The following is a 27,649-nucleotide window of genomic DNA, read 5'->3' as shown; positions in this document are numbered from 1 at the left end:
TCAGTCACCTCTCATTGCAAAAAAAAAGTTGTGTGTGTGTGTGTGTGTGTGTGTGTGTGTGTGTGTGTGTGTGTGTGTGTGTGTGTGTGTGTGTGTGTGTGTGTGTGTGTGTGTGTGTGTCCCTATACAAAGAGAGAGAATAGTGACTTGAGACATTCTGACCATCTTTTGTATTCCACTGAAGAATATTCCACCGGCTTCTTTCTTTTTTCTTTAAATATCTCGACTCGAAAGCTGCTCTTATTCAGGTGATATAAATTGATAGTAAAATGTTCATAATATGTGTCTTTTTTTTCGTTTTATATATGGTGAATAGGCACAATTTATGTAGTAATATAATCGAGCGTGTTTTGGGGTGTTTGTTTTGGATTCAGAAGCTGAGTGCACATGCATTGCACAAAGGATCTGCGTCATTGGATCAGTAACAGCCCTTGTAGCATAATGTTGGAGGTACATTTTAATAAACATAATACTTATAAAATGACTTTTAAAAAAAGTCTATGGGGGTATGTTTGTAAAACTGCGCCAGCATACAGAAACCCGCCCTTCAGCGCGGCACTAGGCGGTCGGATGAGACTCAGTCGATCTGGGGGAAAGGCAAGAGGAAATGCCATGCCCGCTGGTACTCAAATTTCCCTACGTGTAGACGCTGCTGTGCTGTTAAAGGAGCCGTTACCACCTAGCTCTCTCCATTTGTGTTATGTAGTCATATTGCGATAAGTGAGAGAACAGCTGTTTGTTACATCAACATTTGCTTAATCGGCTGGATCCAGAAACTGCTCCCATCCGTATAGTGTCTCCTCCTACCGCTGATATGACAGTCTCCGAAGCGCAGCACAGGCGAGGATGCCTGAAAATGCGCTAAAAGGTGCGTTGTTGTTGTGTAGCTTTTCACGCTTTGAATTTTACCCAGTTTGAGCACGGCAACGTGCATTTTTCAGCTCACACTGGGGTTGAAGAACAGTATGAAATGTTGACACTGCGCGTGTCACCGGTGATGTGGTCAGATACTTCAATAAATGGCTGTTTGTTATGAGAAGCTTACTTTTGCCGGACAAATACGTATTGGAGTGTTTTGCAGCGCTTGTTGAAAATATATAGGCCTATATATATAAAACAACACATATCGGCTTTCCGTTTTCTTTGTTGTAGGCTTTTTAAAGTCTCTTCCGGAACAGCAGAGATGTTTTAATGATGTCATCCTGTTCACAATCCTAAAACAGCTTTAGAAACTGAACAAAAACAACAGGCGAAGGTGAACGTTAAAAAAAATACTAGTGGGAAGATTTCGGTGTTTATCAGTGGCCCCACGTTACGCCAGGTAGCACACGAATGTCTTATTGAATGTATTTGGATTGAGTCATTAAAGGGAGTTCACCCCAAAATGAAAATGTTGTCATTACTTAGGCTACTCACCCCCAGGTTGTTCCAAACCTGTATGAGTTTCTTTCTTCTTTTGAACACCAAAGATTATATTTTGAAGAATGTTAACATGAAAGTTGACGTAATTGGACTTACAAAATAGTTACTATGGAAGCTACCACGGAAGTCAATAATTGCTACTTTAAACTGTTTGGTAATCAACAACATTCTTCAAAATATTTTCTTTAGTGTTCAACAGAACAAAGAAACTCAGGTACAGGTTTGGAACAACTTGAGGGTGAATAAATGATGACAACACTTTGTTTTGGGAACTGTCCCTTTTTAAATTTGTGAATCATTGATTTTTAACCGATTTGTCTTTATTGTACAAATCCAAACGGGGCATTCAGGAAAAAAGCAAGGCCCAGAGAAGTGTTTTTTAAAAGTTTAACTTTTTAATTTGAGTGCCACTTTTTGCATGCGTCCATTTAATGCATGCGTGTGCCGATATCAATTTTACATGTTGCGATTAATTGCTGAAGTTTTATCACGATTTACGATATTATCACGATATTGAAATAAGTTGCAAAAAAAAGTGTTGCCATAGCATAACAGCTTTAAGAACTATTTTTGTAATAACAAAAATAACCAAATGTTTAAATACAATACTGCAACAAAAGTATACAGCTCTGGAAAAAAAAATTAAGAGACCACTTAACATTGAGAAATCAATGTTAAGTGGTCTCTTGATTTTTTTTTTTTCAGAGCTGTAAAAGTACAATTTTCAAATAGATTAAAGTGCAAAATAATTAGGCTATAAAGAACAACAGGTAGGCTAACAAATTACAATAAGGTCTCATTATTTAATGCATTAACTAAGATTGAGCAAAAGCTACATTTGGTACAGAAAGTATAATGTTTTTGTTAATGTTAGTTAAGAAATGCTGATCATTGTTAGTTTTATCTTAGGTCCATTAAAAAAGTTATTTTGATTTTGATTTTAATGTTATTAAACAGTAACTAAGACATGAACATAGAATAATTAATTCTTTATAAGTATTTTTCATTGTCAGTTTGGTAATAATGAATTAACATGTTAACTAATGAAGTCGTATGTCTCAAAGTTTTACTGAACAATAACAAATAATTAGAACAGTTCTAATCATTAGAGCATGTTGTAGTCCAGATTAAAACATAAAAATGTTTAAGTTTGAAAATAAATAGCCTATTAAGTTTTTAATTATTAAGTATTTGGTGCTGTGATGAACAACATTGAGATTACAAAAAACGAATGGCTGTTTTAAAAACTGCACGCGGTTTCTTTTGTTTGCTGGTTTCCAGGGTAATCGCTGCATTCTGCAGTTCATCAGCGCCCTCTGCTGTCACTGAGCGGCACTTCAGCAGCGCGTCTCCTTCACTCGTTCATGTGCTTTTCATTTACACCTGAGCGCATGTCCCTTTGACGCAGAATACAGCAGTGTTGAGCATTTATACGGTTGAAGGGCAAAGTATTCTTGAGTGCATTATAAAAAATTATTAATTGTTAATAAATTATTATTTACGATATTTTAAAGTGCCCACGATAACAATATCGTGCATATTCATTACCGTGATAAATCGCATTATCGAAAATCGGCACATGTCTAATGTGTACGTAGAAAAACAATGATCAAGAAGCACAGAATGCAAAAGATAGCCTGACAAGCCAGACCCACATCAAGATGTTTGGTCTGGAAACTCACCATAGACAGGGCTCAATCTGAGGGGCGGGATAAACGGTTGTCTTTCAAACTCCCTCTGCACGCGATAGGATAGCGCTACAACCAACCAGAGCAACGACGGTGAAGGGGAGCTCGCTGACTGATTAAACATTTGCCGTATCCGGTCGGCTAAACTCCGAACACATCTTCCCTTTTTAAGAATGACTTCAGTGCCGCTCTTTGTTCTTTTCTCAGAGGAAAGCTTAACTCCAAGTCTTCCGGAGGCGCGGGCAGAGCTGATTCGAAAGACCGCCGCCGTTCGCCAGTTTCTGTGTTTACTAGAAGACTGTGTTACTAGAAGCACGCAAGCGCAACTCGGCCGTCGTCATTATGGCCCCGCACGCCGACTCTATAACCTACCTACACGATGTGATTGGGCCGTCCAGATTCTGAGGAATACAGCTCAGATAGGAATTGAGAGTTGCTAGACCACACTTGCGGGCAAATTAAATTTGCTGCCGCTAGGGTGCGTCTAGATTTCTAGGCTAGCAAAAGACTCAACAAAAAAAGACTTTGTTTAAAGCTACACTGTGTGATATTTTCCCCCATCTAGCGGTGAAAAGGTATATGACCATCCAGTGAATATTAGTTTCTGTTCCTCTCAATTCCGATTTCGTTTTAACTCCTACGGTGGCCGATTTAGTCCAAGATTAACAAGGCAATCCCCCTCTTCACATTCGACACGGTGCCATCGAGTGTTAAAACACGTAAGGCGCAGCTTGAATTTATGGGTATGTCCCTCTTTGGCTAATGTACTTTCAAGATGGAGGGGCAACATGGCGACCGGCATTCGAACCCCTCACCCGTATGTATTTTCAATGGCATATTATAAACTTACGAGAATACTTTATTACTTGAAATAAGTAAATATACATTAATGAGCACATATATTTTTAAAAGAACTAAGTGTTTTTAACTAAGAATAAACTAAAAAAGTTACACAGTGTAGCTTTAAAGTCGACATGAAATGGAAGCTGCAGCTATTCTTCATTATTTGGTAGCCTAGTTTATTACCATGTGAAACTACTTCTGAAACAAGTAATGTATTGGGCAGAACTTAATTTTGTCCATTGGGAATTGATTGGGTTGTTGGATTGTTGTGGTTTGCTATTGATGTGATCAAATGTGAGGGACAGGTTGTTCCGCCTTCGCTCCAGTAAACGCATCATTTAAGAAGAGATTGCAAGATATTTTGATTAAATATTACAAGGGCACATGAATTTAAAAAAGAATGATTTGCACAGGTAAATCATTTATAATAAATACATTTATAAAAAATAGGAATCATCAGTTTTGATTTCATGGTGACTTTAATCATCATAGCATTTAGCATCATCAGAAGCATACGTGTGACTTATCAAACTATAGAAATTAGACAGCAATAATAGAACTAAATAAATTATATACTAACAATAACACAAATGTTAAGTTCATTGAATGGTTATGTTCGTTTAGTTGGTCCCATCCAATGAAAAGCTCTTTAAGAGCCCTTACTCAAATGTGATTTTCTCATGCTACATTCTCAAAGAGATTATTTCACTGACGTCATTAATGGACATAAATTTAATCAAAAACATATTTGCTCATGAACGAAAAATGACTATTTCCACATCCATATGTGTTAGGTTTTAGTTTAATTTGGTTAATATTCAATATTACAGATTAACAAAACTTGTAAAAAGAATTCTGTGGTGGATGTGACCAAATACACCCTCCCCCCTCTGGTCAACTTGAACTTGAAAAGTAAACAAAGAGGAATTTGTCACGTTCATTCTAGAAATCACTTTTGTAGGTCGTAATATTTTGTAGATTTTCTATATGTGAAAAAAAATTGTTTGTATAGAACATGTTTTAAATGGAGCTTTATTCAATAATACTATTGTTTCCCCCCCTTTTTAGGTTTCTTTTTTCAAGGATACTTTATTTTAATTATATAGAATATACAAAATGTGTTTCCCTGCTCTTTTGGTGCTGAGAGCCCAAAGCCCCCCGAAGAAAAACCAGGTGGAAAAACCCAGACGGCAGTGACTTGATTTCCATAATTTAAGAAAATATGTCACCTCAACAACCTTCCAGCATGGAGGAGCAGGCGGGGGAGCTATGTGAGCCTGAATCTGAGGGGGATAAACGAGGACCAGGACCCCCTTCTGGTCAAGATCGTTCAGTTACCGACGACGCTCCAGATGGCGGCTGGGGATGGGTGGTTCTGGTGGCTACCATCCTTGTCTTAGCTCTAACACTGGCTTTCCCCTCATGCATTGGCATCTTCTACTTAGATCTTCAGGAAGAATTTAAAGCCAGTAACAGTGAGACATCTTGGGTGCCGTCAATAATGACATCAGTTCTGCACGCTGGAGGTAAGGATGTTATAAAGTTGTTGTTTAGAAGGTGCTTAACAGGTTGTAATTTCGGTAACACCTCACAATAAGGTTCATTAGTTAACACTATTTAACTACATTAGTTAACATGAACTAATAATGAACTGCACTTATAAAGCATTTATTTATCTATGTTAATGTTAATTTCAGAATTTACTAATACGTTATTAAAATCTTGTTAACATTAGTTAATGCACTAACATGAACAAACAGCCATATGTTTATTAACTAATGTTAACAAAGATGAACAAATACAGTAATAAATTAACTGCACATGGTTAGTTTTAATATTAGTTAATACATTAACTAATGTTAACTAATGAAACCCTTTTGTAAAGATGTTACCGTAATTTCTTCCACTAGCACAACTAAAAAAAGTGCAAAAATAATGATTTTCAGACAGGTTTCCCAAACACTTCGCCCACCTACCATTGGTTGGGCAAACAAGAAGTCCCACCCCAAAGCTTACGAGCCAATGTGGTGGACTCAGGCTGTTAAAAAAAAAAGCAATGTTCTGAAAGTGCCGCAGTCACAGTGTTTACACATTTTGGGAGAATAAACCTATGAATAGCTTTCTTATAGTTGTTTCTAGATAGTAAACTGGGTGGGTCCCACTTAATTAAAATTCAACTCAGATCCAGCAGCTGCAGATTTTTCCCCATTTTCCCATCTGTGTCTTGACAGAATCCCGTCTCTGAGCTCTACAGGCAGTTCTTTTGACCTCATTGATTGGTTTTTGCTCTGATATGCCTTTTCAGCTGTTAAACCTTTTATTGAGAGGTAGCAGAGCTGAAGATGTTGAGGTTCTCTTTGGGAGTGACGAGGATGGATAGGATCAGGAATGAGTACATCAGGGACAGCACATGTGAGATATTTTGGAGACAAAGTTAGAGAGGCCAGGTTGAGATGGTTTGGACATGTTCAGAGGAGGGAGAGGGATTATATCTGTAAAAGGAGGCTGAGGTTAGAGCTGCCAGGCAGGAGGTCGAGAGGAAGACCAAAGAGGAGGTTTATGGATGTAGTGAAGGAGGACATGAAGGTAGTCAGTCTGAGAAAAGAGGATACAGAGGACAGGACTAGATGGAGGCAAATGATTCGCTGTGGTGACCCCTGAAAGGAAACAGCCGATATAAAAAGAAAGTGTGCCTGTCCAAATCATACACTTTCAAATGAATTGGCCACAGATTAACTCCAATTTAAAGTGTTGTAACATCTACAAGTGAAATTGGAATGCTCCTGACCTGAACTAAATTTCAAGTGACCCAGAAAAGGTTAGGAATACGTATGCAGTGTAATAATTTAAAAAATATATATATATTTACATAGTTATCACAAATACGTTTTTTCTCTGTCATTACAATGTATAAATAAGAAAGATTGACATGGGGGAAAAAAGTAAACAACTTTTTTTTGCATAAATCTGCAACATAACAAAATGTGGAGAAAAAAAAATGAAGGGGTACGAATAATTTTGCAACGCCACTGTATATTAGATCCAGCAGACATGGTAATGAAAAGTCATTGTTTGATTTACATGATGTTCACTGTGAATTTGGTTTATAGTAGCAGTCATGGTAATAAAAAAAGAGGAACGGCTAGAGCCAACATTTATTACACACACTTAAAATGTACCTTTTCAACTGCCATGTGTCAATTACTTGTATGATGACATTTGCTTAACATATTTGAACAAGGCGTTTTGAGAAGCTGGTTGTTGAAAATGAGCTGTAGGATTATGACATGTCATGTTGGGACATCAAACTAAGCCATCTCAAATTAAAGATTTAATTTGACCAAAAGCATTTTTCTTCCAGGTCCTCTGTGCAGTGTGCTGGTGGAGCGCTTCGGTTGCCGGGCCACAGTAATGTTTGGGGGAGTGCTGAGTGGTTTTGGGATGGCCGTTAGCTCTTTCTCACATTCAATAGTTGACTTATACATCACTGCTGGGGTCATCACAGGTAAGTCCCCAGAGGAAGTGATGATGACATCTTGGTTGATCTGTAGATAAAAGAGCAACAGCAGTGATTACATAAACGTCAGGGTGATTATATAAAGAGTTATCACTAAGCGCTTTATAATCTGACCTGACATGAATAAGAATATGCATACACATATGATGTGGTTATTTCGTCAGCAAAACCACACAGTGATTTATGTGTATTTGATTAAAATGACCACCCACAAACATAGTTCCAAATGTTTAAAATGAATGTACTGTAGCAAAAAGTAGAGTGGTATGAAAAGTAAAAATAAATGTAAATTTAAATAAATGTATTATTTATAGGTTTATTCATTTATATTAAAGGTGCACTATTTAATATTTTTGCAGAAAAATATCCAAAACCACCAGGCCAGGGTTATATATTTAGTTCAGCTGAGTTCCTACAATATCCCACATTTTTCCAACTATTTGTAAATTGTGAGAAAATTGCTATTTTAACCAAGGAACCGGGACGTCTGACGGAGTGGCCTGTCAATTGCATTATATTTGCGTTACCCTCTGTTTCCGGTTTTATTTTGGCAGAAACACTTTACCTTAGCAGTGTGAAACAACTGTCATTGCAGCCACTTTTGCGAACGCAAAAAATAACGTCATAACATAATTTTAAACACACTTAAATGTATCTGATATGATGAACGGAGCTGCGTTACCTCATACTCATGACCAGAAAAGCTGTCCCCGTCATAATAAAAGTCTCGCTGCTCGCGAGCCGTGTGTTGCATAACAATCGCTCCAGCGGCCGTGCTCAGCTCCACAACACTCAGTCCTGCTCTGCTTCATAATACAGTAATGTTAATAACCACATCCAGGAACATGATTTATGCACAAGGTCTATCCCGATTCTTTTCCACCGGCTGTGAGGTGAAGACCAAATGTCCTAAGATTCTGAGCTCAAACTTGGCATCATCAAACCACACCTTTGTTTTGAATCGGCGCCCTCTAGTCTAGCGGACAGAAAAGTTACATGGTGTAGATTTAATATTAATAATATCAATATTAATTAAATGTTTAATATTTAATGACTTCGTTTTTTTTGGTCATAATATTATTATTACTATTATTATGAATTAAATAAATAAATGTATTTACAGTTAAAGCTCAGATAGTTGACAAGTAAATAATACTGCGCATTTACTTTTTTTTACTAATTGATTGATTATTATTATATAATATATTATTATTATTATTATTATTATTATTATTATGTGTTATTTAAATACATTTATTATCTACAGCTACAGATTTTATGTATTATTCATTGATTGATGAAATGGTATACTACTAATATTCAATTTATATATTTATTTATTGATTATTAAACCATATAATAACAACAACAATATAACACATAACCCTCTGTTTGCTTTACAGGTTTGGGTTTCTGTTTCAGTTTCCAGCCCGCTGTCACCATACTTGGCCACTACTTTGTGCGCCGTCGTCCTTTTGCCAACGCGATGTCCTCCACTGGGACTGCTCTGGGTCTGTCCACATTGCCCTTTTTAGGTGACTATCTTCAGAGTAAGCTGGGCTGGAGAGGAAGTTTTCTGGTTCTTGGAGCTGTGCTGCTCAACTGCTGTGTTTGCGGAGCCGTTATGAGACCGGTCAGGCCTCGCAAGCCCAAAAAGTCAGAGGTGATGAGCAACGATTCCAGACCCCCAGGCAAAAAGGGATGTGGGCTGGGCATCTGTAAGAGCTTAGCATCGTCCCTCAGAAAACACATGGCCTTTGACCTCTTCTGCAGTAACCTGCGATTTCGGGTGTTTTCACTGGGCATCACTTGGATGATGCTGGGGTTTGTGGTGCCACTTATTTACCTGGTCCCGTATGCGTCGGCTCACAATATGGATCCAAGCCGAGCGGCCCTGCTGCTTTCCATCCTGGGATTTGTCAACATCATTGTGCGGCCTCCAGCCGGTGTGCTCTTCAGCCTGTCCTGGTTTAAAGGTCGACACATCTACGTTTTCTCAGCCGCACTCTTAATTAATGGACTCAGTAATAGTATTTGCTGCATTTCTCCCAGTTTCAGTGTGCTGTTAATTTACATACTGACTTACGGACTGTCCATGAGCGTGGTAGGCTCGCTGATGTTTACCGTCCTGATGGATACAGTGGAGATGAGTCGATTCCCGTCTGCACTGGGCCTGCTGTCTATCATGGAAAGCGTCACACTGCTGATAGGACCTCCCCTTGCAGGTAACATGGAAACTGTGTTTGGAATTTTGGAAACGTGCAATGTAGGTCAACAGCGCCATGTCACTGCTTGTATGTTTATGACTAAAATGAGACAAAGACATGGGCCTGGTTTCACAGAAAGGGCTTAGCCAGGATTAGACCGTAGAAAGAAAAAAAATTACTTATGTGCATCTTGAGACAAAAAAAATGGTACTGAAATATTTCAAGATTTGTCAGTTGCTTTTAGTTAAAACAGATCAAACATGCATTTTAGTCTGGGACTAGCCAACCGGGGGACGGAGTTTTCAAGTCTTTCTAGAAATTTAGGGAAGACGTAATTATGTGACTTTGTGGTGGCGTTCGTGTTTGTTTAACTCATAAATACGATCTTTCTGACCTGACATGAATGCATCGACAGCCCAAGCAAGATCAATAGATATCTAAACTCCAGATGCCATACATTGAACACAGACAGTTTCAAATGTGGTCTTGCTGGTATTTCTACAATTGTCCCTGCCCTAGACTTGAAACAACAAGTATAGTTAGTTTCTATGGATATAGCAGGGGTGTTTCTAGCTTCTCACCATTAGTAGGACATATAGGTCTAGCAACAAAACATTTTGTAATAAGGAGGTTGACATTAAATACTTTTGGAAAGTTTGGAAAGTAAGCTGCATGTATAGCTATTGTATTTTCAGCTTTAATATTTATATTGATTAATATTTAATATTTATTGAAAGCCTATTAAGGACATTTGTAAATGCATTGTCAACATGGCCATTTAGATTTGCTGAAGCTGTCTCTCTTTTTAAATCTGGTTTAAATTATTTCCATAGACTTGCATTTACTAATGTGTGAATGTGTTTTATTTTTGAATATATGATTTGTGAGACACTTTATTACACTTTATTGCTAAAAGGTGCTATACACCATTTTTATTTATTTTATTTTATTATTTCAAACTGTGCAGCAGTATTGATTTATGATTTGGATCGCCAATGTCCCGTGATTTCAGCAGTTTAACAGTTTGACACCCGATCCAAATCATGAATCAATCCGCTGATTCATAACCGTTTGAATCTTTATTTGAAGACAATGCTGAATAAAGTCGTAGTTTTTGTTATTTTTGGACCAAAATGTATTTTCGGTGCTTTAAGAGATTCTAATGAACTAACTGATGTCACATATGGATTACTTTAATAATGTTTTTATTCCCTTTCTGGACATGGACAGTATAGTGTGCATACACTTAGATACGCTCTCGGACTAAATATAAAATATCTTAAACTGTGTCTGAAGATGAACGGAGGTCTTACAGGTGTGGAACGACATTAATGTGAGTCATTAATGACATCAATTTAATTTTGGGGTGAACTAACCCTTTTCTGTAGTATTTACTATCAATTAGTTACACATTCATACACTGTAAAAAATTATTTAGCAAAAAAGTTACCTGGTTGCCTTCAAATTTTGAGTTCATTGAAATTAAAATTTTTAGTTAATACAATGAACATTTTTTGAGATTCGACAAGCTTTATTAAAATATTATTAAAATATTTTGTAAGCATATTGGGTAATTGTGTGTTGTATTTCTGATGACGCAGTGAAATATGCCAAATAGTGCTATTTTCATGATTTAGCAATTTTTTTATGCGGTTCAGATACAAAAATATTTAGAGTTTCTATTTATTAAACAAATTTCCTTCATTGTATCAACTCAAATTGTTTATTTTAATAAACTCACATTTTTAAGGCAACAGGTTACTTACTTTTTTATGTTAAACCAACAAAAAACAACATTTTTTTTTACAGTGTAGCAATTTTTTATCTTAAAATCTTTATATTAAAAAAGAAGTCTATGAACCTAAAAGTCCAACTGCTCTTATCCCAAGTTCAAATCTAGCTTGGATCAGGAAATGAACGCTCCTTCCTGTCACGCCTCAATTATCCTGTCAAAGTAAAGTTCCATAAAAAATGTTAAAGGCATTGCCAACCATTCATGCCATAAAGAATACATTACTATTATATAGAATGAAATATATATGTGATTGTGTAAGTGTAACTATCTGTGAGGAGGTGTGAGCCTGTGTTTGAGTAAAAGGAATGGAATGTCTCCTCCATTGTAATAGCTCTAATCTGGATTTGTGTGTTGTTGGGAACAGAGGCTGTGTTCTCAGTCTGGTCAAATTTAACCAGCTCTTTCTCAAACAGAAATGTCATTATAAATTGAGCCAAGCACAACCTAGTACCTTGTAGTGCTACTTCTACTAATACACATATTTTTGGCTTCGTGTCAACCTTATCTTAGTGAAGAAAGGGGGGCTCTATCAGGTCTTACAGCTACACAAACAACCACTTTGTGAAGCACAGTCCTTTCAACCACACAGTAGTGTTATTTTTGTTACAAATATTAATATTATCAGTACTGGTAAGGTTGATAGTTCAGATATGAACACTGATCAAAATAGAGCAAATTACTTTTTATTTTTAATTTTAAGATTGAACACGGGTCCGTAGAGTCTGCTCTGTTTTTTTACTGAACAAGAGATGAACATAATTTAAATAACTCTATAGTTGGATAGTCATTCAACCAATCAGACACAAGAGGCGTGATCAATGGGCGACCTGGTACATACTCTGCAAGAACAAAGAAATTTGTTCATTTTCTGTACAGTTTGTTCTGGCCAGGACATTCCATACTTCACGAGAAAAGCAGGTGCCGAACGTCCGTTTCGCCGCATTAACCTCGTCCACTTAAAATTTCTGACCAGTCACATAATAGTTCTTGGACACCCACAACAAAAAAGTTCAGCTCAGATGATGTGTTGAGAAAAAGCTGCGAGAAATCCCAAACCAGGGTTGTGAGAGAAAAATGACGCCATTTTATACTCGAAAATGTGATCCTATCTCTGTAATTGTGTTACAGGAATGCTTGTGGACAGAACCGGAGACTACACGTTTGTGTTCCTGGCCTGCAGCATCTCAGTGGCCTTATCAGCTCTTTACCTGATGCTTTCCTTTTACTGGCTGGACTCCCAAGATGCAGCCCAGAAGAACAGTTTACCAGCGTCTGGGTCTCCAGCTAAGCCTACAATCAATATCTCAACAGACTGCCAATACAGCAGTGTGCCTACAGATGGGGAAAAGACAAATAACCCATCATCAGAAGCAGAAAACGTCACAAATGTATGACCTGGATCAGATTTATTTATTTCTTTAAAATTGTGATCCGTATCAGGTACCAAAATAGGTTACTCCATTTCTTTTTTTCAATAGAGCTGTTTATAAATATCCTTTCAGTGAGTTTCAAACCCTGGTTGTTTTGTATGACACTGGCTTTTGTAAAGATCCTGTTCTCACGCCACTGGTTTGCCTTACACAGTATATGCCATGGCGATCCGTTAATTAAGTCCTTTTAATTCAAGTAAATATGATAAATGCTTCTTCATTCCTGATCTAAAAATGACAGAAGTGGAAGTTATTTGCCCAGGAAATTAAGCTATTAGATGTCAGGATTTTTTCATTTAATCTCATGCCTTTAATATTGAAAGATTAGTTCACTTCAAAATGAAAATGTCCTGATATTTTACTTAGCCCCTATCTCATCCAAGATGTTCATGTCTTTCTTCAGTCGAAAAGAAAATAAGAGGAAAGCATTCCAGGAATTTTCTTTACATAATGGTTTTTAATTGCAAAAAAAATGATCAAGGTCCAAATCAATGCAGTTTCAAAGTGCTTTGAACGGCTTCAGAGGCTCTGTGCGATCCCAGACGAGGAACAGGGTCTAATCTAACGAAATGGTTGGTCATTTTCAAAACAATTTATGTTTAATAAAAAAAAAAAAGTATATTCTTTTTAACCTAAATTGCTCATCTCTCTCCTGCTCTACCACTTGCTAGTGATTGCGCAATCGTGTCAAAAATGTCACACTATACACGTACCTTACTGCCCCAAGCAAATGTGCAAGGACTAATACAAACTCCCCTTACCAAAAAACACTCCATCTTCAACTTCTTAACCTTCTTTTTTTTTTTGTTGCTAAAGGTTGTTGGTATTAGTCTTGGCATGTGCGCTGTGTAAAAACGGGACTGTACCTTCTGTCTACATCTAGTTTGACGTTTTCGACATGATTGCGCATTATTTTTTATTTTTTGGAAATGACCGACCGTTTCGCTAGATAAGACCCTGTTCCTCGTCTGGGATCACACAGAGCCTCTGAAGTCATTCAAGCGCTTTGAAACTGCATTGATTTGGACCAGGCCCAGAGCACTCCTGTAGCCTGACAAGCCAGACCCACATCAAGATGTTTAGTCTGGAAACTCACCATTGACAGGGCTCAATCCGAGGGGCGGATAAACAGTTGTCTTTCAAACTCTCTCTGCACGGCGTGCACGCAATTGGATAGTGCTACAACCAACCAGAGCAACAAAGGTGAAGCAAAGGTAGTTGAAAGATTAAACTTTCGCCATATCTGGTCGGCAAAACTCAGAACACATCTTCCCTTTTTAAGAATGACTTCAGTGCCGTTCTTTGTTCCTTTCTCAGAGAAAAGCTTAACTGCTGTCATTATGTTGAACCCCGCCCACCGACTCTATACACGATGTGATTGGCCTGACCAGAGTTTGGCGTTTACAGCTCAGAAGTGTATTGAGAGTTGCTAGACGACACTCACGACAGATTAGATTTGCTGCCGCTAGGGTGCCTCTAGATTTCTAGGCTAGCACTCCTGTAAATAACTGAAGCCTCCGCGCCTCGGTTGTTCGCCCTCCGGTGGTTGGTTCCAGTATAGATCATAACCCCCGCCCCTCCGTGTTTTCTAATGGACACGAGATAAACTAAACAATCAAATTACACTTCATATATTTTTTCCCCAAATTTGGTTTCTGTCATTTTAGGCAGTTTTTTATCACACAATGATTTCATTTTAAGTTTTCCTTTTTAAAATAAGTTTAGTTTTAGTTAGTTTAGTTATTTAATGCTATAAAAACAGGGGATGTGACCCCATGATTGACAGCTGAGATTGATGGCTTCTTTGAGTGAAGTTGTCGCTGAGGCACTAACAGACTTTTTTCGGGAGGAGCTTTAGCTTTCATTTCTACATTTCCATAACTGTATTTCACATCAACATAATAAATTGTTCGGCATCTGCGAGAGTGTGGCCGGGCTTTTGATTTCGCGCCTCTACTTCCTCCGGAGGCTTCGATTACTTAAGTGGGAGAGAATGAAGTCGTGTCGTCCATATATTTTTGCGGTCTATGATTTGGACCTTTTAACATTTTGGTTGCAACTGAAAACCATTACGTAAAGGAAAATCCTCAAAAAACGTAATTTCTTTTCGACTGAAGAAAGAAAGACTTGAACATCTTATTTGAGATCGGGGTGAGTAAAATATTAGGACATTCATTTTGAAGTGAACCAGTCCTTTAATTTAACCGTTCAATTTGGGGTTGGTAAGATTTTTTAGGATTGGTAAGTCTCTTATGCTCACATAGACTGCCTTCATTATTTATTTATTTTTAAATAATAATAATAAAAAAATAAAGTTTATTATTATTTAATATGATCTAATTCTCAATTTTTTGGTGGAAACCTTTTTACTGCATTCTTTAATAAATCGAAAGTTCAAAAGAATAGCATTCATTTGAAAGACATTTTCAATCTTTTGTAACATTATAAATGTCTTAAGCATCACTTTTAATTTCATGCATCCTTGCACTTAAATCTTTTTTTTTTTACCAACTCCAAACTTCTGTATCACACTGTGTTGTTTTATACACCATTTGTGCCATGCACTGAAAAATCTGACTCAGAAGGTTGTTGATCTAATGTCTGTATGCACTCAGTACTGTATAATAAATCAGGAACACATTGATTTGTTGTTATTCCACATGGGCTCTTAAAGTTTTAAAGTACAGACCCTCTTTAACCAAGACACATTAAAAATAGTTCTCAGTGAGTGCTTGGGTATGAGAATACTTAAATATGTGCCCCCATGGTGTTTGGTTCAAGGATTATGCTGAATGATATTGTGTTTGTACAAAAGGGCCCATTTTCATTGAGCGTCACAACAAGTGTCACATTTCACTTTGTGCTGATTTATATGTAAACTCCTCATGTAAACTATTGTTGGTCTTGTCGTAGTTGCTCTGTTGTTTTGTTTCTTTGCCAAAGCAAATGACCAGCTGCTATAAAAGCGTAAAGGGCTGTTAGCCCTCAAGAGAGTCATTTATATCACAATGTATAATATAAAGTATTTACTACTATAAAAGAGTTTATTTCTGTACTCAATTTAAATATAATAATATGTAAGCAGATAAGGGGTCTGCTTTTTGTTTTGCTATTAATAAACAAGCAGAATTGTTGTTTGGCTTTTTTTTATTTTTTTACCTAGGTAAACCCATTTTTGTTTACTACTTGGAGAAAATTTGTCTTAGGTGAGATTTTTTTTTTGGTGCCATGTTTTTAAAATTAAGATTTTTAATTAATCTATCGGACAAATTATGAATTTTAACATATTGCATGCTATAGAAATACTTTCCAAGGCATATTTATATCCTCCTAACACACACACACACACACACACACACACACACACACACACACACACACACACACACACACACACACACACACACACACACACACACACACACACACACACACAACGTACTATTGCTATTAATGTGTTTAGAAAATGCAAATAATAACACAGCACGTGTTGGACACAGCTTTAGTTATTAAAATCATTGTTTACATTTATGCTCATGAAAGAAACAATTTCACGATTCATATGTTATTCGCTAAACAGCGCTCTCTGTTGGCCACTTGAAGAACACTAACGAGCGTTACTGGCGTAGTGTATTACGTCACGATCCGTCATACGCACTACATACAGTAAAGATAAAAACGTGTTTTGTGCAGAATGATAATGTCTCGTTTTAAGCAAGATATGAGCTTATTGTATTTCTAAGTCGATTCTTACTATTCTTATTTACGTTACACTGAACTAGAAACACCGCCCACATGGGAAAGTGAAACCAAAAGTGATCATCGATCCGACATAATGCGAAGAGAGCAACATATGGTAAGAAAAATAATACTGTACATATTGTTTAGTGCTCTGGTGTCCTATACTTGCACTTGAGCCGATTCATGCTGCTAAAAAAAAACTAAACCAGCCTAAAATGGTTTGCTGGTTTGGAGGATTCGTCAGTTGGTCAGACACAGACTAACTTGCCCATCAGACTAATAGCGTGACCAAGCTATAAACCACTCTTGTCTGGTGTATTTAATTCCCCATTGTCTTCTCAGTTTTAAGATGATCTCGAAGGCCTCTTCCATACCCAGAGCTGCATTAGAACATTTCTGTCTGTTGTGCTGTGATCTTGTCATCTGGGCTTGGGTGTGGATATCACTGCTATGGCTGGATGGAGAGGTCACTCTGGATCTATGGTGCCTGTGGGCTCTCAGGACATTCAGCTGCGCTGTGCTTTATTCAGTCGTACACCTCTCTGACAGCAGCATTAAACCTCCCTTGAAGCGCTGGGTAGCCCTCCTGAGCTTCCTACCTCCAGTGTTTGATAGCATTCAGACATGGCTGCCTGGGACCATGAGAGGCTTTAGTCCTGTTCCAGATCCTGGCATGGTGATCCTGAGCACTGCTACATCTACTCTCATATATATGGTGTGGGAGATGGCCTTCCCACATGGTGGATCATCTAAGGGTTCCAGAAACCAGAAGAAAGATGAAGAGGCCAGAGCACTCCTAATGAGGGTCATCCGCTACTCCAAGCCAGACTATCTTCATCTTGGGGCAGCCTTCCTTTTCCTCAGCCTTGCGGCGCTTTGTGAGTATTGAAGAAACTAAAATATTGTCAGAATTAGAATATTTGATATACATAGACGAAACTATATAAAATAGATAAAATAAACACATTTAAGTTGGTCTGATGCAGTGTGATCCTGTTATTTTGTAGTTGAGACATTCATCCCATACTGCATTGGGAAAGTTATTGACATACTGAGTGGAAAGTACCAGCACAACAATTTCTTATGGGCCATTGGACTCATGGCACTGTGTTCACTCGGAAGGTCAGTGAAACATCAGCCCAGTGCAGATATCTTATTAAAATGAATGTCTTCAAGTACAAATCGGTTTTGTTTTGTGGAGTAAAATGTTCATTTCTTGTGTCTTTAAGTTCTATGTTCAGTGGTCTGCGCGGTGGGATGTTCATGTGTAGCCTCAGCAGACTCAACAAGAGAATACGACACATGTTGTTCCAGAACCTCATGAAGCAGGAGATAAGTTTCTTTGAAGAAAATAAACCAGGTATGCTACCTGTTTAGACTAATATTTTTAGAAATCACCCCATCTAGTTTCTAAATTCATGTAATAGATCTCATGTGTTGACCATGTAATATTTAATAAGAATGTCATAACTGGACCTTCCAGTGAAAACAGACCAATCTCTGGTGACATAGTCAAACAAAAAATGATTTAGACACCAGATATATTTTTTACTAGTAGTAGGTGCAGGACACTATAGTTCGTTTATTTAAGTGAGGATAGCAAAATAAAGTAAACTGTGACATATTATACACAAAAGTCTTCATACAGTGGACTACCAGTGAAATGTACAAAGATTTGGGACCAAAATTATTCAGACACTTTGACCTGACCATGTGTTGCTTAAAGGGGTACTTCAGCGCTGGGAAGATGAATCTGTATTTAAACTGGGTCATCAATGCAGTAGAAATGTGAAATTATTTTTGAATTTGGTGTCTTCTAGACTGAGAAAAGACAGAAAATGTATTTTTGTCCCATGGGGATGAAAGACTACAATTCCCAGAATGCTTCGCTGCCCTGTGAGGCCATTCCCAACGCCAACAACTTCATTACTGTGACTGAGTTAGAGACACTACAATTAAAAACTGAACGTGTCTGTTCAATATAATGAGTGAGTCACCGCGCGAGTCTCACAGCACTGAGCACTAACTGCAGGAGTGATGAGAGCTGAGGTAATCGCGACTACACTCGCGGCATACATTCACAACGCGAGTTCAGTCTGGCGCGTTTCAGTTCATGCCTTTGCAAGCTTAACTTTCATAGAAATGAATTTGAGAAGTTAAAAGACTTACATTGCTCACCATAGCTCCGTTTAAATGATCCTGTCTGCAAGCTGAGCTCTCCCTGCAAGCTGAGTGTAATCTCCCATCCCCCAATGCCGGATTCAAAACATGCGGAAATGGCTCCCTCTGCTGGCTGTAGTCTTTAGCCTCTGGGCAAACATTCCTCCTATGATGCAAAAATCGTCATTTTGCATCATAGGAGGAATTTTTCCAGAAATAAAATGCATAAATCTCTCGTCTCAGGGAGATATGAGAGGGGAAAGCACAATAATTTGAATATTCTCCAGGGTTTCTACTGATACAAAGCCATATGCTAATCGCTGAAGTAACCCTTTAAGTGTCTTTTCTTTAATTGCTCATGTTACCTTTTATACCACACACTGGACAAAATTAAGCATTTCTTGGTAATTGGTTGACCAAAATTGGTATTATCTATTGTGAACTTAAATTTGACAGCTGATTGGTTGATTGTAATCCATTACTTGCCTCTATCAAAGTTATCTGGCATTATCAAGATGAATTTGTTCTGACAGTTTAACTTGGAGTTTGTCATATATATATATATATATATATATATATATATATATATATATATATATATATATATATATATATATATATATTTATATATATATATATATATTTTTTTTACCATTTTCAAAACTATAGCGAATAGACTATGATAATGTGAGAAAAATGTTGACGGTGTCTGAAAAAATTTCAGTAACTGTATGCAGGACTCCGATCTTTAAGCACACTTAAACCCCGTCCTTGATTTTTGGAAGACCATCTCACCTTTTCTAATTAATATCCAGTTTCGCTAAGTTTTGTACCAAGTAAAACATTTCTAAAAAATAAATAAATAAACAAGTACTTTTTTGTGTGTCTTGAGACACTGCATTCTGCTGCACATTTGAGCATTAATAATAGACAAAGCTACAAATTTGTGTATGAAAATATAGCCATGACAACAAAAAATTTCTCTTACAGGTAGTCTCACGTCACGTTTAATTTCTGACACTGATAAAATGGGACGTTCTGTGGCCATGAATGTGAATGTGTTACTGCGAAGCCTGGTAAAGACATGTGGCATGCTGTTCTTCATGCTGGGCCTGTCCTGGCAGTTAACCCTCCTCACCTGCATTGAAATGCCACTTCTTGCTTTCATTCAGAATTCATACAACAACATCTCCCAGGTAAGTAACCCTCCTCATTTAGGTTTCCTTATTACTTTTACAAAACGTAAGCCTTTATAAAGCTGTGCTTTGGCTTCTCCCGAAAAAACAACAACAAAAAAACAAGTTTGAGATAGAACATAATGAATTCATAATGTCTCACCTTTCTAATCAGAAAACATCCAAAGAGCTTCAGGATTGTAATGCAGAGACTACAGAGTTGGCGTCTTCTGTCATTGGGTCGATGAAGACTGTGCGAAGTTTCAAGGCAGAACATCAAGAACAGCAGCGATATGAACAGACTCTCAACAGGAAGCTCCAGGTTTTGAGGCGTAAAGGCATCTACAGTGCAGTTCATCTCTTAATACGCAGGGTAAATCACAAACAGTCCTAAGATGCATTCACTGCTCTCTGAATTATTTTCAATTTCATTGATTCATATGAACAACCATCTTCTTGCGTTGCATTTTAGTTCATTACAGTGGGCTTGAAGGTAGCAATGCTGTTTCAAGGCCGAAATCTAATATCGTCAGGACAGCTTAGCAGTGGCAGCCTTCTTGCTTTTGTGTTCTACCAGAAGGACATGGTGACCAACATGAGGGTAAGATAGCTAGAAAATGTTTACAGTTATATGACCCTTCATTCAGATGAGACTATTTTCTGGTTCTGATCGTATTCTCAGCATCTTGTATATATCTATGGAGACATGCTGAATACCGTGGGATCTGCAGTGAAGGTGTTCCAGCTGCTCGATAGGAAGCCACAGATGAAAGAGCCAGGCGATCTGGCTCCAGAAAAGCTTAAGGGAACACTAACATTTGAAAAGGTCACCTTTTCCTACCACTCCCGTCCTGATCAAAAAGCGCTTAAGGTAAGTTTTTGTTTATATTGCAAAAGCTAATCATAGAACTAATGTGATTTGCATGTACTGATTGTTGAATTGTTGCAGTCTGTTACATTGGAATTGAGTCCAGGAAAGCTGACAGCATTGGTAGGGCCCTCTGGTGGTGGGAAGAGCTCTTGCGTGTGCTTGCTGCAGAGGTTCTATGAGCCACAGGAGGGTGAGATTTTACTGGATGGAGAACCTCTGTGCCGTTACCAGCATCAGTATTTTCATGAAAAGGCAAGAATTGATTCACAAGCATTTGCAACCATACAACTTCAGGAGAGATGTAAAAATCAATTGTTTTGAATAGTTATAGTGAGACTTTAGTGTATAACTAATAGTTTATAAAACTGCACATTATCCTCTTTCATTTGGCTCAGGTGGTGATGGTATCCCAGGATCCTGTGCTTTTCTCTGGCTCTGTGAGATATAATATAGAATACGGTTTGCAGGACTGCACGCTTGAAAGAGTAGAAGTAGCTGCTCGTAAAGCCAATGCACACAACTTCATATCCAAATTGGAACAGGGATACGACACAGGTAGATATAACTAGAGGAACTGATATTAAACTGTTTTCATGTTAAGCCCAATGTCATATTTAAAAAAGACTGTGACACTGACCAAAAGGTCATTTTAAATGCCTAGAAGTTAATGTAGACATCACATTATACTGTTCTGTATTAAAAATGGATACTAATTTTGAGATTTGCTAAAGAATATACTTAATGTTATTACATGAGTGTTTTTGAATATTGAGTTGAAAGGTTAAGTTCGCCAAAAATAAAAATTCTGTCATTAATTACTCACCTAGTAATTATTGGTCTAGTATGTTGTTCCAAACCCAAAAGACTTTTGTTCATCTTCAGAACACAAATAAAGATATTTTTGATGAAATCTGAGAGCTTTGTGTACTCCCCATTGACAGCTATCAAATGAAACTTTGATGCTTCAAAAATTTCATCAAGGGATCGTAAAACAAATCCATATAAATTAAGTGGTTTAGTCCAAATTTTCTGAAGAGACACGATCACTTTATATGATGAACAAATTTACTTTAGGCTTTTATTCAGATTCAGTGGCAAGAATCCTACATGAAGGTGAGTAATTAAAGACAGAATTTAAATTTTTGGGTGAACTATCCCTTTACGTGAGTTAGATAATGCAATTAGGCGATATTTAAAATGAATTAAATTAACATGAACTATTAAATATCCAATATAAACTTATATTTATATACCAGTGACATGGTACTGATATACCGTTTTGTATATTTGTTAAAACTTTCTTGTGCTCAATTTACTACATTTAGATAATGAGCGAATTCATCATGAATTTATTTTCCAAACCATGATGTTTTTGTCTTATCCTGAATCACTACGGTACACATATATTAAGTGTTCTGACTGTTTTAGTCAGGTGCCGCTGCGGAGTATCACAGTATCTGAGTGACTCGTCATAGACATAAACAGACCGAAGTAGCTCCAGCTACAATGTTCTTCCGCAAGACTAGAGCGCCAAAAGTAACAGTGTTGCCATAAATTTGAATGCTTGGTTTGTAGATGTTGGCGAGTGTGGTGACCAGCTGTCCGCAGGGCAGAAGCAGTGCATTGCTATAGCCAGAGCTCTGATAAGGAACCCACAGATTCTTATCTTGGATGAGGCCACCAGCCACATGGACTGTAGCACACAACAAGCAGTACGAACTCCTCTGGAGTTAATACAAAAATATTTTAATTTAAATAATACTAAATTTGCACATTAATTTAAGCTGCAGTAACATGCTAAATTCTGAGGGTTTTTTTTCTATTTATAGTGTCTGTTTATGATCTTATTTCCCAGGTTCAAGATGTGCTCAATACCATAACAGATCAGACCGTGCTGGTAATAGCTCATCGTTTGGAGACTGTAGAGAAAGCAGACCACATTATCTTCATGGAGGGAGGTGAAGTCGTGGAGCAGGGAACACACCAGCAACTCATGGCCAAAGAAGGAAGATACTATCGGCTTAGAGAAAAGCTTTTTAACCTGGAGACACAACCAGTTGACTAAAGTATCAGATTTGTAGATAGTTTTTCAAAGTCTTTAGTACACACTCACAGACTGCCTTGCGTGTAGATTTAACAAATAATTCTAGTATTGTCCTGTGTGGAGACTTTTCTTTTGTACATTTCTCCATCCTTTTTATAAAGACAGTGTTTTGTTAATTAAGGGATAAGTGATGATGCATGGGACAAACAAACAAAGAAAAGCATGGGCTTGTACACTAGAAGTAAAACAGTATGAAATAACAACCTCGACTGTATTACAAAATATATGTAATACAGAATTTTGTGTGCGCTAAATCAGAGAATGACCAGTGGGTTTGCCCTCAGCTGCAGAAAAATGCGGAACAAGATCTCAGAGCTCTTATTTGTTGTCATTGCACCACCAAGAGCTGCTTGATTTTGAGCATCCTGGAGATCTTTATAAAGAGACTGGGGAAAGCAAACAAATTGTTAGTGTTAAAAAAGCAAAACGGTTTGATATATGTGAAGTAATGCTATTCAGAGTGAAGGTGCGGACACAAATGTTCTAAAACTAGATTTTGCTGTGCAACTGTAAATGCGATGGCACCTTAAGACTTTAATGCAAATGCTGTGATCTAAACATGTAAGAATACACAAATAAATTGAAAGGAATCAGATCTACCTCAATGTACCGTACAGCTTCACACAAGCTCTGTGCTTTCAACTGCTTTGTATGGCAACCTTTTACAGTCGAGTCTCTCAGCAAGACCTGTTGAAAATGCCATGATCTCTAAATCAGATTCAATTGTATGTCAATGTTAGAAAAATAGAAACTCTCTATTATAAAAGTACCTGCAATCGTCTCAGAATGGCATGATGCAATCCACACACTGCTGCCACAGATGTACTTTCCACCCGAATCTCCAGGACTTCAAGAGGTCCTTCAGAACATAAATCTCCCAGTGTCACCTTGAGGAAAGACACAAGTATCCCATTCAAAAATATAGACTTTATTGATTGCAAATGTGTAATCGGTAGTATAAAGTCAGCACCTCTTTGGCCATAATCTTGACAGGGCATCCATCTGGGCTGTAGGCACAAACCACTGGACTTTGTACAGACTTCTCAGGTGATACCAACCAGTTTAGCACAGACGTGCATGTTTCTAAACTGCTGGTTACTGAGATGTGCAGTTTGGCCTTTAGAAGCTCGGATGATACTCTGATCACCACTGCAACAGGTCCTGACTTGGAAGTAGTATCACAATCTTTGGTTAACACTCCTCTGGCACGCAGGAAGGCTTGAATGCCATCTGTGACACTGTCATGTCTGATGTGACCATGAGAAAACGATCCCTCTAGCCTTAAAGCATCAAGCCAGTCCACTATTAAAGAATTTAAAGGTGCACTGATGGAGCCCGTCTCGGTTAGGAGTTGGGAAACACCAGGAGAAGATGCATCAGGGCTAAACAGACTGGCGAGGGAGAAGGTGAGAGAACAGTAGACCTTCACTGGCAGAGACAGCTCATCACTGCTTTCAAGAGGAATTGTTACATCCAGTTTTTGATTAGAATCAAGTTTCCTCAGTGGGAATGAGTATGTCCTGGATGAGCTCTCAATATTTGAATATTGGGATAATGGGTGGACCTGAATGCACAGAGTCCAGCCATGTTCCAATGTACATCCACTTGAATTTTCAAGCACACATGTAAGAGTCAAAGAGTCTCTTTGGAGCAATGAGCTCCATCTAGCCACACCATGACAACTAATTGGCTGGTTGGTGCCCATATTAAGCTTTTTTTCATTTCCATTGGTGTCCAACAGTAGGCTGCAAACATTTATGACTTGATTCAGACGTTTGAGAGACTTGTTTTTCTCCTGAAGCTTGTGTTTCAAGGATTCTGCCCTGCAGAAGACAGTAAAAAAGGGTCAATGATGTGGCACTCATATTGGCCGCTCTATTATTAAAAAAATTATTCATACAGACAATGAATTGTATATTAAAAAAGAGAGAAACCAACACGAATACGGAGTACAAAACCTTTAAATTTGATTCTTTATCACAGACACTGTTATATGCCACTGACTCAAAAAGTGACATTTAGCTTTCAATGTTGGAAAATCAGAAGTTGGTTTTAATGAGGAGACATGAAACAGACCTCTCCCAGATGTTTCCGATAGAAGCCAGGAGGTCCTTCACTCTTTGGCCTGCTAGAGATGAAGGTAAACTGGACACATTTCCTTTTTCAGATGCTTGAGGAAGGTTCACTCGAAGCAGTCTTCCACTCAAAGATATGCCCAAAAGCTGCACAGCTCCTTATAATTGAAATACAAACACTTTGTGTCAGTGACTTAAGAATTAAAACACTTAAGTCTGGTAAATAGCACAGAGATGAATCAGAATATATCTTTCGTACCTGTTGGGTTAGTATATGGCTGAGCAAGTGCTATAACCCTGCACACACCAAGACTGTCTGAGGTCAGAGTTTGCCGCTGAGACTCAGTTCCTGTGGCTTCTGATGAAGATATTGTAGTGAACTGAAGTGTGTGTAGGTCATTGAGAGAGCTGTAGTACAGCCGTTTATCATCAACACAAACACACAGCACTGGTCCTCGCACACTATGCTCATCGAAACCTGTAAAATGTGAAATTAACACAGGTTACCAAGACTGATCTATAATTTATTCAAACACATTCAAAAAAGCTTCATTAAAGATGAAATGGTTTGGCATTATCTATTATTATATCTTAGAAAAAAAAATATTTTAACAAAACTGCTTAACTGATTATTGATTTTTGATATAATGGTATAAATGTTTTTCTAAACCATATGAAATCAGTACATTTCTAAAACAATAAATTGGCACATAAAAAGATATTTCCTTTCTTTTATTGTCAACACTTTTATATCTCATTGACTATCACACCAAACAAATAAAGACATTGTAAAAACACAAAAATATGTTTAATAAAATAACTTTCATCTAATTCTTACTATAATCTGCCTCTTTTGCTTCCGAGCTTGCTTGTTTGCTTCTGACCATTAGAAGTTTGCCTCTTTGACCAACTGCGATGAAACACTGAGGTCCGTGTTCTCCGGAGACACAGGTTCCAATAAATACGATTGGCTGCTCTAAGCTCTGAAGGACTCTGATTGGAGATCTCTGCTCTCCTCTTGGACCAGCCAGGGTGGGGACGAGCAAAGGGAAGCAGCAAATACGTCCATCAGGTAAACCACATAGAATGACTGGAGAATTGACTAAAGAGGCATCCACTCCGAATAAGAGCCTGAAAAGACGGGGCTCAAGATAACGATGGAGGTCAGACTGTTGAGCGCCAACTGATGTGGAGCCTTTCGGGTAGATGCAAGTTAGTAATGGAGGACAGTTCACACTTTTTTCTTTGTCTGTTGTGTTTAAATGGCATGGGTTTACAGTTGAAACCTGGAAACATGCAAGTTTACGAAGAGGTCTAGATCCAGGCTCTTCGTAGAGCTCAAAACTCCAGATGGACTTCTGAAGACCAAGAGTCACAAGGATCTTTTTGACTATGGTGAATGCTTGCAGACTGTCATTTTTCAGGACAATGGACTCATCTGATACAATATCCAGCACATGGTTAGGACTTTTGTTTACAGGGACAGTGGAAGAACTAAGAGGGAAGAAGCATGAAAAATAAAACAAAAAAATCCACATTATAGTGACTTTAGTGATAGTGATTTTTAAAATATCTATTTCACCAGAACAAATAAAATGATTAAAGATTCAATTAAATTCCTTGACGAAAGCAGTTTTCCTTCCTGTAATGACACTTCTTAGGGAAATTTCCCTATAGAAAATCTGCTAGGGAACTTCTCATTAAATGACTGTATTACTGCCTTTAATTGATATTTTAGAAAAATCTGGAATTCAAAAAGTCAATTGACCTCTTGCTAAGCCCCGCCCCTATGATTACTGTTGCTGACCTGATTTTAATTAGACCAAAACTGTTAGTGAGTAGAACAACATAAATGTTAAGAATGTTTATTTGCTATAGCCTAGAATTATGCTATTAACTGAAATATGTTAAATATATGTAATATTACCTGAGCTGTGAAATAGTTGTGCAGTAAAGCCCACCGTTAGCGCAAAGTGCATAAAGCCGACATTTGTCCTCACTTAATGACAAATCTGTCACTGAAGCTTCAAACTGCATCACGGTCTGAAAAACACCATTTATTGAGTGAGCTTGCAGAAAAGTAGTCTGGTATATAACACAAAAGTGACAATATACATGCACTTGCCATGACTCTCCTCTCCTCGACGTTGAATACGAGCACATCTCTGTGTCCACTGGCCAAGAAAAGATTCGTGCCGTCCTGAATGATGCGCACTGAGTGTGACTGACAGTCACTGAACTCAGACAAATACTCCACACTACACCGCATTATCCAATGGCACTGATCTGTTTTACATTGTTTTTACTGTTTTACATTCTCATCAGAGTTTACTCTGAATTAAAAGTCGGTTTCGATTCGTATAGGAACGGTTCTCAGATTTAACGGTATAACAGAAAAGCTCGTGACTTTCTCCGAACTTGCTTCATCCATAGGCTTCATCCACCCGCCGCCACAGTAACCAATGAGGGTCAATGTTCTTCCTCTTCTGTTTGTTTAACCAGTCAGATTTACTACACTGCCATCTATCGGAGATATCGAACAGCTCACTCGTTCGCTCTCCCTTAATCGTCTGAAACGGTTTCCCTGTAAAACTAAAACGGAATATTTTATTACACAGAAC

General features: G+C 37.8%; 3 protein-coding genes across 5 annotated transcripts; 2 read left to right on the top strand and 1 right to left on the bottom strand.

Annotated features, from left to right (window-relative positions):
• The first annotated feature begins 127 nt into the window (after window positions 1-127).
• On the top strand, window positions 128-13,186 carry slc16a5a (solute carrier family 16 member 5a). 3 transcript variants are annotated; one of them, XM_067430044.1, is made up of 6 exons: window positions 158-248; window positions 375-450; window positions 5,022-5,479; window positions 7,315-7,458; window positions 8,874-9,695; window positions 12,601-13,186. In XM_067430044.1, the coding sequence occupies exons 3-6, from the start codon at window positions 5,176-5,178 to the stop codon at window positions 12,864-12,866; spliced, it is 1,536 nt and encodes a 511-aa protein (XP_067286145.1). In that variant the 5' UTR covers window positions 158-248; window positions 375-450; window positions 5,022-5,175; the 3' UTR covers window positions 12,867-13,186. The 3 variants fall into 3 exon arrangements, with proteins under 3 accessions (XP_067286146.1, XP_067286145.1, XP_067286144.1); XM_067430045.1 differs by lacking the exon at window positions 375-450 and having other exon boundaries at window positions 128-248; XM_067430043.1 differs by lacking the exons at window positions 158-248; window positions 375-450 and adding an exon at window positions 577-868.
• A 3,291-nt stretch (window positions 13,187-16,477) lies between these two features.
• On the top strand, window positions 16,478-23,187 carry tap2t (transporter associated with antigen processing, subunit type t, teleost specific). Its single transcript, XM_067429451.1, has 12 exons — window positions 16,478-16,758; window positions 16,986-17,521; window positions 17,651-17,765; window positions 17,873-18,003; window positions 19,794-19,999; window positions 20,154-20,351; window positions 20,451-20,579; window positions 20,661-20,849; window positions 20,928-21,101; window positions 21,245-21,404; window positions 22,425-22,561; window positions 22,705-23,187. Exons 2-12 carry the CDS (start codon window positions 16,993-16,995, stop codon window positions 22,912-22,914), a joined length of 2,178 nt encoding a protein of 725 aa, XP_067285552.1. The 5' UTR covers window positions 16,478-16,758; window positions 16,986-16,992; the 3' UTR covers window positions 22,915-23,187.
• A 10-nt stretch (window positions 23,188-23,197) lies between these two features.
• faap100 (FA core complex associated protein 100) lies at window positions 23,198-27,508 on the bottom strand. The gene is made up of 9 exons (XM_067429450.1): window positions 27,154-27,508; window positions 26,956-27,071; window positions 25,867-26,522; window positions 25,288-25,506; window positions 25,030-25,186; window positions 23,924-24,776; window positions 23,724-23,840; window positions 23,554-23,640; window positions 23,198-23,339 (listed from the first exon to the last, which is right to left on the bottom strand). The coding sequence occupies exons 1-9, from the start codon at window positions 27,295-27,297 to the stop codon at window positions 23,208-23,210; spliced, it is 2,481 nt and encodes an 826-aa protein (XP_067285551.1). The 5' UTR covers window positions 27,298-27,508; the 3' UTR covers window positions 23,198-23,207.
• Between the last annotated feature and the right edge of the window lie 141 nt (window positions 27,509-27,649).

Source organism: Pseudorasbora parva, chromosome 21 (genome assembly GCF_024679245.1).
Source record: "Pseudorasbora parva isolate DD20220531a chromosome 21, ASM2467924v1, whole genome shotgun sequence".
In the NCBI taxonomy this organism is placed as follows: domain Eukaryota; kingdom Metazoa; phylum Chordata; class Actinopteri; order Cypriniformes; family Gobionidae; genus Pseudorasbora; species Pseudorasbora parva.
Note: the sequence above shows the minus strand (reverse complement) of the source record. Positions and strands in the feature narration are given on the sequence as shown.